The following is a 16,630-nucleotide window of genomic DNA, read 5'->3' on the forward strand; positions in this document are numbered from 1 at the left end:
GTTGCCAAGCGACAGCCCAGAACTCTTAATGATTTAGAGATGATCTGCAAAGAGGAGTGGACCAAAATTCCTCCTGACATGTGTGCAAACCTCATCATCAACTACAGAAGACGTCTGACCGCTGTGCTTGCCAACAAGGGTTTTGCCACCAAGTATTAGGTCTTGTTTGCCAGAGGGATTAAATACTTATTTCCCTCTGCAGAATGCAAATAAATTCATATACTTTCCACAATGTGATTTTCCGGATTTAATTTGTGATGTGCTATCTCTCACTGTTACCAATAACCTACCCTTCAATTATGGGCTGCTCATGTCTTTGTCAGTGGGCAAACTTACAAAATCAGCAAGGGATCAAATACTTATTTCCACCACTGTAATAGTGAATTTCCTGGAATCCAATAGGTTACAAGATCCGAGACAACATGGTTTTACCAAAGGTAAATCGTGCCAAACGAATCTGATTTAATTCTTTGACTGGGTGACCAGGATTGAGGATATAAGCTTCAATAAACTTGACAGGCTGAAGCTAAGACCCATAGTGGTGAAATGAATAAGGAACTGGTTGACAGATAGATTTCAGAGGTTGGGGGTTATTGGAATTCATTTGGAGGAAGGAAGGTGAATAGTGGAGTGCCTCAAGAATTGGTGCTGGGGCTGATTCTGTTCAATATATTTGTGAGTGACATTGCCGAAGGTTTAGAAGGTAAGGTCTGCCTTTTTGTGGAAGATAACCAAGATTTGTAATAGAGTGGACACCCCAGAGGGAATGGAAAACATGAAAAAGGATCTGCAAAAGTTAGAAGAAGAATGGTCTAATGTTTGGCAAATAAAATTCAATGCAAAGAAGTGCAGAGTGGTGCACTTAGGGAGCAGAAATCAAAGGGAACAGTATGTGCTAGATGGTGAGAGGATGATATGCATAGACAGGGAGAGGGACCTTGGGGTGACTGTATCTAAGGATCTGAAGGTGACGAAATAGTGTGACAAGAATGATGCTAGGGTACATAGAGAGAGGTGTTGATCTCCCTGAACAAGTCATTGGTGAGGCCACACTTGGAGTATTGTGTTCAGTTTTGGAGGCAGTCCAGAGGAAGGCGATAAAAAGGATATGAGGCTTGGGCCAAAAGACATATGAGAAGAGACTGGAAGATATGAATATGTATACCCTAGAGGAGAGGAGGGACAGGGGAGATATGATGCAGACCTTTAAATACTTGAAAGGTATTAATATAGAAACAAATATTTTCCAGTGAAGGGAAAATGGTAAAACTAGAGGATATGAATTGAGGTTGCTGGGTGGTAGACTTAGGAGTAATGTCAGAAAATTCTTTTTCACGGAGAGGGTGGTGGATGCCTAGAATGCTTGTGAGATGAACACAGAGGATCTCAAATTAGTAAACAACTGGTATAAAAAACAAAACTTAAAGGGTTCCATATGCATTTGCTTAGATGACAACTCTGGCTGTAAAAACTAAGGCTGGTGCTGGGCTGGCTTGTATGGTCTATGTCCCACATATAGCAATCCAGTTTAGGATGGGCTGGAGAGGGCTTTGACAGAGACTCCAGTATTTTTGAACATGAGGACAGTGCTGGGCAGACTTTTATGGTCTGTGTCTCACAAATGCATGATAGATTCGGATAGATTGGAGTGGGCTTTAACGGTAACTCCGATATTTGGAACATAAGGACAGAGCCAGGCAGACTTCTACAGTCTATGTTCCAGAAACACCAAAGAAAGACCAGGGTTGAGAAGCAGTTCTGTAATGGATTGCCCCATCCATATCACTACACTATTGTTCATCCATAAAAAGGTCTGAAACAGTTCGGAAGAATGTGATAAAAATAGTATAACGTTTGCATCAAAAGACGTGTAAGAAGAGACTTTGAAGACCTGAATATGTCTAGCCTAGAGCAGAGGTTCTCAACCCAGTCCTGGGGACACACCAAGCCATGCAGAATTTCTGGATACCCACAATTAATATACATGAGATATATTTGCATACAAGGGAGGCAGTGCATGCAAATGTATCTCACGTGGAGACAAACAAAGCAGATCAATCAGTGATATGGTTCAAAACTTTATTTTCAGAGATTCGCGAATCTCTGAAAATAAAGTTTTGAACCATATCACTGATTGATCTGCTTTGTTTGTCTCCACGTTGGATTTTGCGGATCGCTTGCCATCTTGTTTCTTAGTGCAAATGTATCTCATGCATACTCATCGTGGATATCTTGAAAACCAGACTGGCTTGAGAATCCTACGATCTATTCAGAAGAAAATCTTCTAAGGTATTGGGAGTTGTCCTTGACACTCAGTTATCCATGGAACCTCAAATAAAACTGCTATTTACCCTTGCGTTCTAGAACTACTACTTACCGCTAAGCTAACTGCTTCCTAGAAGAAAAATCCATAAGCCCTTATTTAAATGGACTTGAGGAAAATCCACTGCTTATTTCTAGGATAAGCAGGGTAAAATATATTGTAGTGTTTTGAGATCTTGCCAGGTACTTGTGACCTGGATTGTCCAGTGTTGGAAACAGAATGCTGGGCTTGATGGACCTTCGGTCTGTCCCAGTATGGAAATACTTATGTACTTTGATCCTGGTGAACTGGGTTCGATTCCCACTTGGACAAGTCACTTAACCCTCCATTGCCCCAGGTACAAAACTAGCATTTAAAGTCTGTAAGCTCACTAGTCTGCCTAATTTACTGCTTGTTCAGTAACATAGAGCCCTCGATCTCTCTGGCTTTTTCTTCCCTCTCTTGCAGCTAAGGATCTTTATCCTAGGCCTTCTTGAATTCTGTTACTGTTCTTCTGTTGTCTGTCGCCACCTGGCGGCCGCTGTGTTCATTCACTGTTCATTCTATGAAGAATTCTTTGCAATTGTTACTCCTGAGTTTATCCCTTTTAAGCCGACTGCCATCGTTCCTTGTTCTTGAACTTCTCTTCTCCTGATAACATTTGCTTTTTGAACATTTTCCATCTATTTGAGGTGTGGAATATAAATGTGAAGATCAGATTAGATTATCTCCTGCTGCCACAGGGCCAAGTTTTATAATAATAGCTGCAAGCTCATGTATTTATGTTTATTCCACACTTAATGTATTGCCTTTCTGTAGATACAGTCAAAGCAGTTTACATACGCTATTTTTGCAGGTACTTTTCTGTGGATTATGCCACAAGATTGGCCCAGGCTTGTAAGGTCAAGTGAGGAAATAATAAGCTCTTAAGCACTTCTGCTACTGCATTACTAGATAGAAGTAATTAAGAAACAAGACTGGGGAGCAGCACATCACCACTGCTGGGGGTGTCAAGAGTGTGTCTCATGCTTACCCTGACACACATACACAAAACCCCTGCTCCACCACTTCAGACATTCCTTCATGTCAGACATCCCAATATACTGCTCATGCACTGTACCCTCCATCTACCTTCCCCTGTCCGACCAGAGCTCTGAGGAGGACTCCCTTCCCCGGCCTCCAGTGCCTGAGGTGGACAGCATCATCTCAACCCTTGTCTTGAGCAGCCCTTCTACTTACTTTGTTCCAAATTGGTGCAGAAGGTCTTTGGTTCTGCAATATCGCTGTCGACAGACGACCACCAGTGCCACAAAGGAAGCCAGGAAGATGGTGCCCAGCACACCAATGGCCACAATCACGACAGTTTCCATGGCAGATATTCCCAGAACTTCCAGCACTGTTTCAGCTGAGAGGCTCTATGGCTTCTTTAACAACACATCTTATCTGCAATGAAATAGAGGGGAAAAGTGTAGAATAAAAGGGAAAGAGTACTATATAGATAGCCAAATAATATCAGTGACACATGATCTGCGAGAAACAGGAGAAGCCAAAGACTGGGTTTCTATAGTGAGCCAGTTCTTTCTGCAACCAGCTTCCTCCCACTGATTATAATGTCTCTCCTACATAAGAACATAAGAGTTGCCCTATTGGGTCAGACCAAGGGTCTGTCTAGCCCAGAAATCCTGTTTCCAACAATGACCAGGTTACAAGAACATGGCAGATTCCCAAAAAATGGTGATTAACCTCATGGATAAACAGTGGCTTTCCCCAGATCTACCTTAATAATGGCTTATGGAATTTGTCCAAATCTTTTTAAAACCCAGTTACATTACCTGCTTTTACCACTTGCTATAGCAAAAAATATTTTCTCCTATTTGTTTTAAATGTGTTATTATATAACTTGATGGAGTGTCCCCTAGTCTTTGTATTTTTTTGAATAAGTAAACATTCAATTCATGTTTACCCGTTTCACTCCAGTCAGGATTTTATAGACCTCTATCACATTTCTCCTCAGCTGCCTCTTCTCCAAACTGAAGAGCCCTTAATCATTTTGGTCGCCCATATCTGTACCTTTTACAGTTCCACTATATCATCATTTTTGAGATGTGCCGACCAGAATTGCATACAATACTCAAGGTGTGATCTCACCATGCAGTAATACTGGTGGTGGGAGGCGGGGATAAGTACATAAGTTCATAAGTAGTGCCATACTGGGAAAGACCAAAGGTCCATCTAGCCCAGCATCCTGTCACCGACAGTGGCCAATCCAGGTCAAGGGCACCTGGCACGCTCCCCAAACGTAAAAACATTCCAGACAAGTTATACCTAAAAATGCGGAATTTTTCCAAGTCCATTTAATAGCGGTCTATGGACTTGTCCTTTAGGAATCTATCTAACCCCTTTTTAAACTCCGTCAAGCTAACCGCCCGTACCACGTTCTCCGGCAACGAATTCCAGAGTCTAATTACACGTTGGGTGAAGAAAAATTTTCTCCGATTCGTTTTAAATTTACCACACTGTAGCTTCAACTCATGCCCTCTAGTCCTATTATTTTTGGATAGCGTGAACAGTCGCTTCACATCCACCCGATCCATTCCACTCATTATTTTATACACTTCTATCAGATCTCCCCTCAGCCGTCTCTTCTCCAAGCTGAAAAGCCCTAGCCTTCTCAGCCTCTCTTCATAGGAAAGTCGTCCCATCCCCACTATCATTTTCGTCGCCCTTCGCTGTACCTTTTCCAATTCTACTATATCTTTTTTGAGATACGGAGACCAGTAGTGAACACAATACTCCAGGTGCGGTCGCACCATGGAGCGATACAACGGCATTATAACATCCGCACACCTGGACTCCATACCCTTCCTAATAACACCCAACATTCTATTTGCTTTCCTAGCCGCAGCAGCACACTGAGCAGAAGGTTTCAGCGTATCAGACTTATACGGTCTGTGCCAGAGCCGGTGGTTGGGAGGCGGGGCTGGTGGTTGGGAGGCGGGGATAGTGCTGGGCAGACTTATACGGTCTGTGCCCTGAGGAGCACAGGTACAAATCAAAGTAGGGTATACACAAAAAGTAGCACACATGAGTTGTCTTGTTGGGCAGACTGGATGGACCGTGCAGGTCTTTTTCTGCCGTCATCTACTATGTTACTATATATGTTACCTGTATTATGATATTCTTTGATTCATTCTCTATTACTTTCCTGTATATATTTTTTTTTCTATACTGATTTCCTGTGTACAAGATATTGTACTTACATTGGCTGTTGTTCTTCTCAGACTTGTCCAAGTCGTGGGAACCCTGCTGGCACCAGTATTGTTCATGTGATGTCTATGTAAATTGAATCTTGTCTTAAGCATCTGGCTTGTTTCTCCAATATAGCATCCTTCGTTACATTTTTTACACTGAATGATATATACCACATTGGAAGATGAGCAAGTGAAAGATCCCTTTATGTTGAATATCTTTCCTTTGTGGATGACTGTGGGGTCCTGTGAAATATTTTGGCATAGTTTGCAACTGGATAAATTACAGGGAAGTGTGCCCTTCTGTTCCTTTTCAGTCTGTGAAGGAAGTTTACTTCTGATTAGCTTGTGTTTTAAGTTGGGTGGTTGTCGGAAGGCCAGTACTGGTGGGGATGGGAATATCTCTTTCAGTAATTCATCCTCCTGGAGTATAGGTTGTAGATCTCTTATGATTTTCCTCAGTTTTTCCAGCTCTGGATTGTATGTCACTACAAGAGGGATTCTATCTGTGGATTTTTTCTCCTTGTACTGTAGCAGATTCTCCCTGGGTGTTTTGAGGGAGGAGGCAATATTCTTGGAGATTATTTTGGGGTTGTAGCCTTTCTGTTTGAAGGATGCAGTCAGGCTTTTAAGGTGTCTGTCTCTGTCCCCTGGGTCAGAGCAGATACGGTGGTATCTTGTGGCTTGGCTGTAAATGATGGATCTTTTTGTATGTGAAGGATGGAAGCTGGAGTTGTGGAGGTAGCTGCATCTGTCTGTGGGTTTCTTGTATATAGATGTTTGTATACAGCCATCACTGATTGAGACTGTGGTGTCCAAAAAATTGACTTTTTCTGGGGAGTAGTCAATTTTGAATCTGATTGTAGGATGGTATGTATTGAAGGCAGAATAAAATTGTTTCAGAGTTTCTTCACCCTCCGTCCAAATCATAAAAATGTCATCGATGTACCGGTAGTATTTTAGAGGTTTGGTCTGGTGTGTATTCAGAAATGTCTCTTCCAGCTCAGCCATAAAAAGGTTGGCATATTGGGTCTACATGGAATGTTGCTATTCCATGTAGAAGTCGGCCCTTGCAGATCACCAATGTGGCCGCGCAGGCTTCTGCTTCTGTGAGTCTGACGTCCTGCACGTACGTACGTATGTGCAGGACGTCAGACTCACAGAAACAGAAGCCTGCGCAGCCTTCTACATGGAATGTTGCTAGTGGAATAGCAACATTCCATGTAGAATGTCCAATAGTAGCAACATTCCATGTAGAATCTCCAATAGTATCTATTTTATTTTTGTTACATTTGTACCCTGCGTTTTCCCACTCATGGCAGGCTCAATGCGGCTTACATGGGGCAATGGAGGGTTAAGTGACTTGCCCAGAGTCACAAGGAGCTGCCTGTGCCTGAAGTGGGAATCCAACTCAGTTCCTCAGTTCCCCAGGACCAAAGTCCACCACCCTAACCACTAGGCCACTCCTCCACTGTTGCTACTATTTGAGATTCTACATGGAATGTTGCTATTCCAACATTCCATGTAGAAGTCGGCCCTTGCAGATCACCAATGTGGCCACGCAGGCTTCTGCTTGTACATGCAGGACGTCAGACTCACAGAAACAGAAGCCTGCGCAGCCTTCTACATGGAATGTTGCTAGTGGAATAGCAACATTCCATGTAGAATCTCCAATAGTAGCAACATTCCATGTAGAATCTCCAATAGTATCTATTTTATTTTTGTTACATTTGTACCCTGCGTTTTCCCACTCATGGCAGGCTCAATGCGGCTTACATGGGGCAATGGAGGGTTAAGTGACTTGCCCAGAGTCACAAGGCCTGTGCCTGAAGTGGGAATCCAACTCAGTTCCTCAGTTCCTCAGGACCAAAGTCCACCACCCTAACCACTAGGCCACTCCTCCACTGTTGCTACCATTTGAGATTCTACATGGAATGTTGCTATTCCACTAGCAACATTCCATGTAGAAGTTGGCCCTTGCAGATCACCAATGTGGCCGCGCAGGCTTCTGCTTCTGTGAGTCTGACGTCCTGCACGTCAGACTCACAGAAACAGAAGCCTGCGCAGCCTTCTACATGGAATGTTGCTAGTGGAATAGCAACATTCCATGTAGAATCTCCAATAGTAGCAACATTCCATGTAGAATCTCCAATAGTAGCAATATTCCATGTAGAATCTCCAATAGTATCTATTTTATTTTTGTTACATTTGTACCCTGCGTTTTCCCACTCATGGCAGGCTCAATGCGGCTTACATGGGGCAATGGAGGGTTAAGTGACTTGCCCAGAGTCACAAGGCCTGTGCCTGAAGTGGGAATCCAACTCAGTTCCTCAGTTCCCCAGGACCAAAGTCCACCACCCTAACCACTAGGCCACTCCTCCACTAAACCTAAACATGCTAAACCTCCAGTTACACTTCATATTCCAGAATAGACTTCTTTCTGATAGATTGTAATCTTCTGAATGCAATTCACTCCCATGAGATAGGTTTGAAAACAAGTTGTGACCATGCCCTTACATTCCTTTTTTTAATGTATTTATTGAAATTTTAAATTTAAAACCAAGCAATATACTCATACAGTAAAGTGAAATACGAAAGAAAACTGACATCATAGATCTATTTAAATCCATTTCCAAGAAATAGCACTCAAGTCCACAACCACAGATCCAAGGCTACGAAAGAAGGAGTATTAAGAAAACTTTAAAGTAAACAACTTATACCTGAAACACTAACAGATATACAGATATTCTTTCATGAAGAGCTAACTATCATTTCAGAAGCTCCTTGGTTGCTCACAATAAGTTTCGCCATTAAGAAAGCAGAGCACTGACCTGAAGTACTCCTGGTTTCATGAACAGGAACTGCCTAAATCTTTTCCGAGTATCCCTAGAAGCATTTGAACTTTAAGACCTAAAAAGGTCTCATCTCTGTTCTAAAAGAACATTTTCAATAACCAGTTCTTATCTGGCATTAATGCAACAGTGGTTACCAAAGTTACTGACTCAGTGTTGAAGATCGCAATATAGCTGAAACGTCAAGAGGAGCTCCATTTTGTTCCATATTATTCTGTCTCTCTGAACGGGCCCCTGTATTCTTATGTATATATGATACCAAGGGAAGACACACTGGGATGGGGGCCTGGACACTTAATATTGCCTTATTGCAGAAGGATGAATATGTACAGGTATTAAACAATTATATTAACATAATATTTTCAAATCCACGAGACAAAAGAAATAGATGTGTTGACGTTGTGGGAAGCAATGAAAGTTATCTTTCAAGAAAAATGCATTGAAATAGGGGCAAGGGAGAAAAAGATCATCAGAAAAGAGGACTTGGCTCTTACAATCTCTGAGGAGTTTACTACACTTGCGTAAACACTACCCCACAGAAGAGCTTACTAAACTCTATACAAACATCAGAAGACAGTTCAGTAGTTCAGATTTGCAAGTAGTAAAGGGTATTTTGTAAGAGAACAGGCCTTAAAAATTATGTGCACAGAGGGAAAATTGATAAGCTTTTGGCCTCCCAATTAAAAAAGAGAATAGCGCAGAATATGATCATGGAACTGCAGGACAGGAATCGGGTTCTGTGCAGGGAAGGGAGGGAGATAGCAGATTGTTTTGTTGAATATTACGGGGGAAGGGGGCTTTATGCGTTTGAAAGTGCCGATAGCACAATTTACAGCCATCTTGCAAGACAAATGTAAGCCTAGCAAGTAAAGATCTCCTGGACTCTTTGATTACAGGCAAAGAATTTTGGGAAGCTATTAAGCGTACTCCATCAGGGAAGGCCGCAGGGCCCGATGGGCTTTCAGTAGAATTCTATAAAAAGTTCTGGTCACTAATAAACCGAGTCTTGCTGAAAGTTATGAACATTGTCCTAATAGAGAGGAAAGAAATCCCTGAATCCTTTCAACATGCCAACATCACCATAGTACATAAGTAAACGGCAAACTCTGTCGTCACCCCCCTTCTGTTTGCCATCTTTTTAGAACCTTAGGCAGAAACAATAAGGAAAAATAGTGGTATCTCTGGATTTAAAATTGAACCAGATAAGCACAAGTTAGCTCTTTACACAGATAACGCTCTTGTATTTGACAAGCCCTGAGCAGTCGCTATGTGCTATTTTGTAACTCTGCAAAAAGTACAGTGTAGTTTCTGGATACAAATTCAATATTGATAAAACTATAGTGTAACCATTAAATATGCTCCAGCAAGTTGAGGAGAGGTTGAGACCAGCTTTCCCGTTTAAATGGCGTAACAAGATTAAGTATCTTACAATATCAGTCAGACCTGATTTGAAAGACTTATAGTCACTACATTACTCATCCATATTAGAGACTATACAAAAAGATTTAGAGGCGGGAATTTTTGTCCGCTCCCTGCTCACCAGAATCAATGTTACCCTGCCAAATACCAACTTCCTTTTTCTCACAATTAGATTCCCTAATTGTTAGGTTTACATGGAAAAGAAAGCCACCCCGAGTAGCCTTGAGAGTCTTAAAGCTATAAAAAGGTAGGGAAGGTCTAGCGGTCCCCGACTTTCAACGATATTAGTACACTGAACAGCTTAGGACTGCTCTTTATTGGTATACAGAAAAGACTTATCAACATTGGCTACAAAAGGAGGGAAGAGACCCGCTCTGTCGTCTCTCCTTTTCCGCCCAAGACATTCTTTATCAGTGGGCTATCATTCTCAGTAGCTAGAGGGACCAGTTTTAAAGACTTGGTTCTGGATAGCACAAATGCTTGAGTCTGGGAAATCTCATCTTAAACATATAGGGCTAGATTCTATATATCAAGCCTAAAAAATCAGCACAGAAAAAGAATATGCCTAGGCGTATTCTATTTAGGTGTACTTTATAGAATATACCTAAATTTCAGCACGGTTTATAGAATACGCCAAGCGCCTGACCACACAACTAAATTAGTCGCAGTTATACCAAAATGCCAGCACCTAAATTAGACCTGGGCCGGGTGTATTCTACAACAAAGCCCAGAGATTTTAAAAATGGTCATGACCTGCCCATTCCATGCCCATGGCTACACCCCTTTTCAGCTACGCGCCTTAGAATTTACATGCATCACTTCACAGAATACGCTTAGGCAGTTGTGCATGTAAATTGTAATTAAAGCCAATTAGAGGCATATTTTCAAAGCAGTTTGGGAGGCTAAGTTCCATAGGTTTCTATGGAACTTTGGGAGGCTAAGTGCTTTGAAAATGAGCCTCTTAGTGTCAATAATTGCTTGTTAATTGGCAATTTTCAGAGTTGATTGGCTTGTTGCATGCACAATTCCAGAATACGAACAAATTTGCACGTATAACTTAGGTTGCGCTATATAGAATCTGTGGGATATTGTATGACAATAATTTGGATCAAGGGAAGACAAGACCAGATTTAATTGGATGGAAAAATATAAGTTAGTTAAGATCAGAGATTTTATTAGAAATGGAGAATTTCTAACTAGAACTGAAAAAGAGAATTATTGCCAGTCTCCGTCAAAAGTTTACTCTATATTTCAAGTGCAACACTATTTACTTTCCAGAAAACAGGATCATCTTAGGGGGTCTTTTACAAACCCGCAGCAAGGCCAACGCAGGCTTACTCCAAGCTAAAATCAAGCTACCACTGACCCAACGCAGTGGCCGGCGGTACGTCCAGCTGGAGCATGTGCCATTTCCGGTACTCCGGGAAATTTATTTTCCCTAGCATGATGCTAACCTGGCAGTAATCAGCCATCACCACGTATGACCCAGTTACCTTGGGAGCACTTACCGCAACTTCAGTGTTACTGTATGACCATTCTTTTGGGCATTTTACCGGCTGCAGTAAAAAGGGCCTTGGCATGCGGAAAAATACCCCCACCACTACTGCAGTGCCCTTTTCCCCCCCGCAGCTTAGTAAAAGGACCCTTTAGAGAGTTAACCACTCTAGAAGCATATATGTATAACTGGCAGGGCAGGCAGGGGACTTTGGCCACAATGTATAAATTATCAGTAGACCAGAAAATAAGGCGGCGGGTACATAAACTTACATACGTACAACAGTGGGAATCAGAAACTGGGTTTAAAGAGACAAAAAAAGAAGTGGCAGCTAATTTGGGAGAGTTTGCCAAAGGTATTTGTTTATCACAGTTAGATAAATAGAGGGGCATTTTCAATATGGCGTCTAGGACCGACTTTGGACATTTTGCATAAACTCCCAGATTCTAGTGTGCTTATATTTAGGCGCTGAAATTGGCACAGATTCTATAACACTTTGCATAACTTAATTGGCTTAACAAGCTAATGAGCGCTGATATCAGCACTCAACAAGCAATAATGAGCACTAATTGGCACTGATTACAATTCAGGTTCACAACTCAAAAGTGTATTCTGTAATGATGTGCGCTGAACTTCTAATGTGTGCAGGCAAAAAGGGGTGTGGTTATGGGCAAGGAAATGGGTGTTTCATGGGCATTCCAAAATTTAGGTGCCTATCAGGTGAATTTTCGAAAGAGAAGGGCGCCCATCTTCCGACACAAATCGGGAGACGGGCATCCTTCTCGCAAAGTTGCCCAAATCAGCATAATCAAAACCGATTTTGGGCGCCCTCAACTGCTTTCCATCGCAGGGACGACCAAAGTTCACAGGTGTATGTCAGCAGTGTAGCGAAGGCGGGACTGGGGTGTGCTTAGGAGATGGGCGTCCTTGGCTAATAATGGAAAAAAGGGCGTCCCTGACGAACACTTGGGCGATTTTACTTGGTCCATTTGTTTTCACGACCAAGCCTCAAAAAGGTGCCCAAACTGACCAGATAACCACCGAAGGAAAATCGGGGATCACCTCCCCTTACTTCTCCAGTGGTCACTAACCCCCTCCCACCCTCAAGAAAAATCTTTAAAAAGACTTTTTTGCCAGCCTCAAATGCCATACTCGGGTCCATCGCAGCAGTATGCAGGTCCCTGGAGCAGTTGTAGTGGGTGCAGTGTACTTCAGGCAGGCGGACCCAGGCCCATCCCCCCTTACCTATTACACTTGTGGTGGTAAATGTGAGCCCTCCAAAACCCACCAGAAACCCACTGTACCCACATCTAGGTGCCCCTCTTCATCCCTAAGGGCTATGGTAGTGGTGTACAGTTGTGGGGAGTGGGTTTTGGGGGCTCAGCTCCCAAGATAAGGGAGCTATGCACCTGGGACCTTTTTCTGAAGTCCACTGCAGTGCCCCCTAGGGTGCCCGGTTGGTGTACTGGCATGTCAGGGGGACCAGTGCACTATGAATGCTGGCTCCTCCCATGACCAAATGGCTTGGATTTGGTCGTTTTTGAGATGGGCGTCCTTTCCATTATCGCCGAAAACCGGGGACAGCAATCTCTAAGGACGATCATCTCTAAGGTTGACCTAAATTTCATGATTTGGGCGTCCCCGACCATATTATCGAAACGAAAGATGGACGCCCATCTTGTTTCGATAATACGGGTTGCCCCGCCCCTTTACAGAGCCGTCCTGCGAGGACGCCCTCATGAAATCTTGGGCGCCCTGTTCGATTATGCCCCTCCTGCCTATATGGCCTAGTACGCCTAAATCTACGCACCGGGATTTATGCCATGTTTTAGTTGGTGTAAATGGATGTGCACAGATTTAGGCACTTAAATATCAAGTAAGCATATTCTATAATCACTGCCTAAATCTAGGTGCTGATTACAGAATACACTTGGTCAGCACTGAATTTTTTTAGGAGTCATATAGTGACTCTGGCCAAGTCACTTAACCCTCCATTGCCCCAGGTACAAATAAGTACCTGTATACAATATGTAACCGCATTGAGCCTGCCATGAGTGGGAAAGTGCGGGGTACAAATGTAACAAAAAAAAAATCTCCTCCAAACCATCCAAAATCCAAGTAGGAAAGAAGGCTATTTTTGAAAAAAGGAAAACGTCTATCTTTTTTTTTCAAAAATACTGTTTCGAACGAGGTTTTGTGCTTTGTATGGGTTTTTTTGGGGGGAGGAACCATTTTTGAAAAAAAAGTCCCAAGTGAAAAATGAGGTAAATCAAGCTATTGGGATGTAGGAGGAGCCAGAATTTTTAGTACATTGGTCCCCCAGATATTCCAGGAGAGCAGTGGGGCCCCCAAGGGGACACTGCAGTGGACGTCATATAAATGCTCCTAGTACATATCTCACTGTTACCCCTTATCTTGTTGGTTGAGCCCTCCAAAACCCACTACCCACAACTGATCACCACTACAATAGCCCTTATGGGTGAAGGGGGCACCTATATGTGGGTTCAGTGGGTTTTTGGTGAGTTTTGGAGGGCTCATAGTTTCCACCACAAGTATAACAGGTAGGGGGAGGTATGGGCCTGGGTCTACCCACAACTACTCTAAGGACTTGCATGCTGCTCTAATGGACCTGAGTATAACATCTGAGGGTGGCAAGTAATATTTTAATCACATTTTTGGGGGGTGGGAGGGGTTCAGTGACCATTGGAGGAGTAAGGGGAGGTCATCTGGTCATTTAGGGCACCTTTTTGTGCCTTATTCATTATAAAAATGGTTCTAGCTCAAAACATCTTAGTTTTAGTCCTGGAAGATTTTTTTGCTTTGTTCTATTTTGGCTGAAAAATGTCCAACTCTTAGGAATGCCCAAATCCCACCCTTAACATGCCCCCTTAAGATTTGAACACACTGGAGATGAACACATAGAAACATGTCTAAAACATATGTACATAAGTCCCACACTGGGACAGACCAAAGGTCCATCAAGCCCAGTATCCTATTTCCAACAGTGGCCAATCCAGGTCACAAATACCTGGCAATTTCACAGAAAGCTCAATACATTTTATGCTGCTTATCCCAGAAATAGGCAGTGGATTTTCCCAAGTCAATTTAATAATGGTCTATGGACTGTTCCTTTAGGAAGCCGTCCAGACCCTTTTTAAACCCCGCTAAGCTAGCTGCCTTTACCACATTCTCTGACAACGAATTCCAGAGTTTAATTACACGCTGTGAAGACATTTTTCACTGATTCGTATTAAATTTACTACTTTGTAGCTTCATCGCATGCCCTCTAGTCCTATTATTTTTCTAAAGAGTAAACAAACGATTCATGTCTACCCGTTCCACTCCACTCATTATTTTATAGACCTCTATCAATCTCTCCTCATCCGTCTCTTCTCCAAGCTGAAAAGACCTAGACGCTTCAGCCTTTCCTCATAGGGAAGTCGTCCCATCCCCTTTATCATTTTCGTCGCCCTTCTCTGTACTTTTTCTAATTCCACTATTGGGCTAGTTTTCGAAAGAGAAGGATGCCCATCTTTCGACGTAAATCGGAAGAAGGACCTCCTTCTCCCAGGGTTGTCCAAATCGATATAATCAAAAGCCGATTTTGGACTTCCTCAACTGCTTTTCGTCGCAGGGATGGCAAAAGTTCAAGGGGGCGTGTTGGAGGCATAGCAAAGGCGGGACTTGGGCATGCCTAACACTTGGACGTCCTTGACCCATAATCAAAAGAAACAAGGACGTGCCTGACGAACACTTGGTTGACTTTATCTGGTTGTGCTTTTCTTACGACTAAGGCACAAAAAGGTGCCTGAAATGACCAGATGACCACCGGAGAGAATCGGGGATGACCTCCCCTCACTCCCCCAGTGGTCACTAACCCCCTCCCACCCTCAAAAAATATCTTTCAAAATACTGATTGCCAGCTTCAGATGTCATACTCAGGTCCATGACAGCAGTATGCAGGTCCCTGGAGCAATTTTAGTGGGTACAGTGCACTTCAGGCAGACAAACCCAGACCTATACCCCCCCTACCTGTTACGTTTGTGGAGGAAACAGCGAGCCCTCCAAAACCCACCACAAACCCACTGCACCCACATCTAGGTGCCCCCCTTCACCCGTAAGGGCTATGGTAGTGGTGTACAGTTGTGGGTTTTAGGGGGGGTTGGGGGGCTCATCACACAAAGGGAGCTATGTACCTGGGAGCAATTTATGAAGTCCACTGCAGTGCCCCCTGGGGTGCCTGGTTGATGTCCAGGCATGTCAGGGGGACCAGTGCACTACAAATGCTGGCTCCTCCCATGACCAAATGGATTGCATTTGGTCATTTCTGAAATGGACGAAAATCAGAAACGTCCATGTCTAGGGACGACCATCTCTAGGGACAACCAAATTTCAGGATTTGGACGTCCCTGACTGTATTATCGAAATGAAAGATGGACATCCATCTTGTTTTGAAAATACAGGTTTCCCCGCCCCTGGATCGGGACATTTTGCGAGGACATCCAAATCGAAACATGGACCTCCGTTTCGAAAATGCCCCTCCACATCTTTTTTGAGATGCAGCAACCAGAATTGAAAACAACATTCGAGGTGTGGTCGCATCATCGACCAATACAATGGCATTATAACGTCCTCACTTTTGTTTTCCATTCTTTTTCTAAAATACTGAGTTGAACATTTTTATGATAAAAACGTCCAAATGCTGCTTTATGCCACTTTTTAGATGTTTTTCTCTTTAAAAATGAGCTCCATTGTATAAGATAATGGTTCAAAGTTATGTAACACCAGTGCATGCCAAAGTGCAGGATATTACAGGTACTTTATTACCGTTCAAGGAGGAGACCGTGTTATTAGGCTTCCTGGGAGACAGCACTGGAATTTGCCCGAGTGACAGAGACCTGGCCAGCTAGCTTTTGCTTACAGTGAGATTGGTTATAGCATTCAGGTGGAAAGATCAAACCCCTCCTTCAATGGAGCATTGGAGATCTGAAGTATTTTAGTTGAAGGAAATGGAAGAGCCACAGCGCAGTGGCTTGCACAAGCCTCTCAATACAGATCTATGTGGAAACCATTAGAGAACGTTTTGTTTTAAAACAGATTTACAATCTCCTGGGTTTCCCATCACCAAGAGCTTGAACCTAAAAACTGAGCTCCATAAGACAGGCTTTACCTTTTTTCACTCATCCACAGCTTTATGAGTTTTCAGGTTAATTTTTGAGAGTTAATTGTCGTTTTAACTGGTTGTCTCATTTGGTTAGTTTCAAAATGAGTAGTTGCTGCCAAGTCTCAGACAGGGACGTTTGAGTACAGGTGG

The 16,630-nt window shown here is 43.0% G+C and overlaps 1 protein-coding gene across 2 annotated transcripts in view; it reads right to left on the reverse strand.

Annotated features, from left to right (window-relative positions):
• TMEM98 (transmembrane protein 98) overlaps window positions 1-16,630 on the reverse strand; it is a 101,526-nt gene that overhangs the window by 62,749 nt on the left and 22,147 nt on the right. For both annotated transcript variants that reach the window (XM_030221141.1, XM_030221140.1), the window contains exon 2: window positions 3,542-3,745. In XM_030221141.1, the coding sequence (XP_030077001.1) occupies window positions 3,542-3,672 (131 nt within the window). In that variant the 5' untranslated portion in view covers window positions 3,673-3,745. The remainder of the gene's footprint in view (window positions 1-3,541; window positions 3,746-16,630) is intronic.

This window comes from Microcaecilia unicolor, chromosome 12, assembly GCF_901765095.1.
Source record: "Microcaecilia unicolor chromosome 12, aMicUni1.1, whole genome shotgun sequence".
Classification (NCBI taxonomy): domain Eukaryota; kingdom Metazoa; phylum Chordata; class Amphibia; order Gymnophiona; family Siphonopidae; genus Microcaecilia; species Microcaecilia unicolor.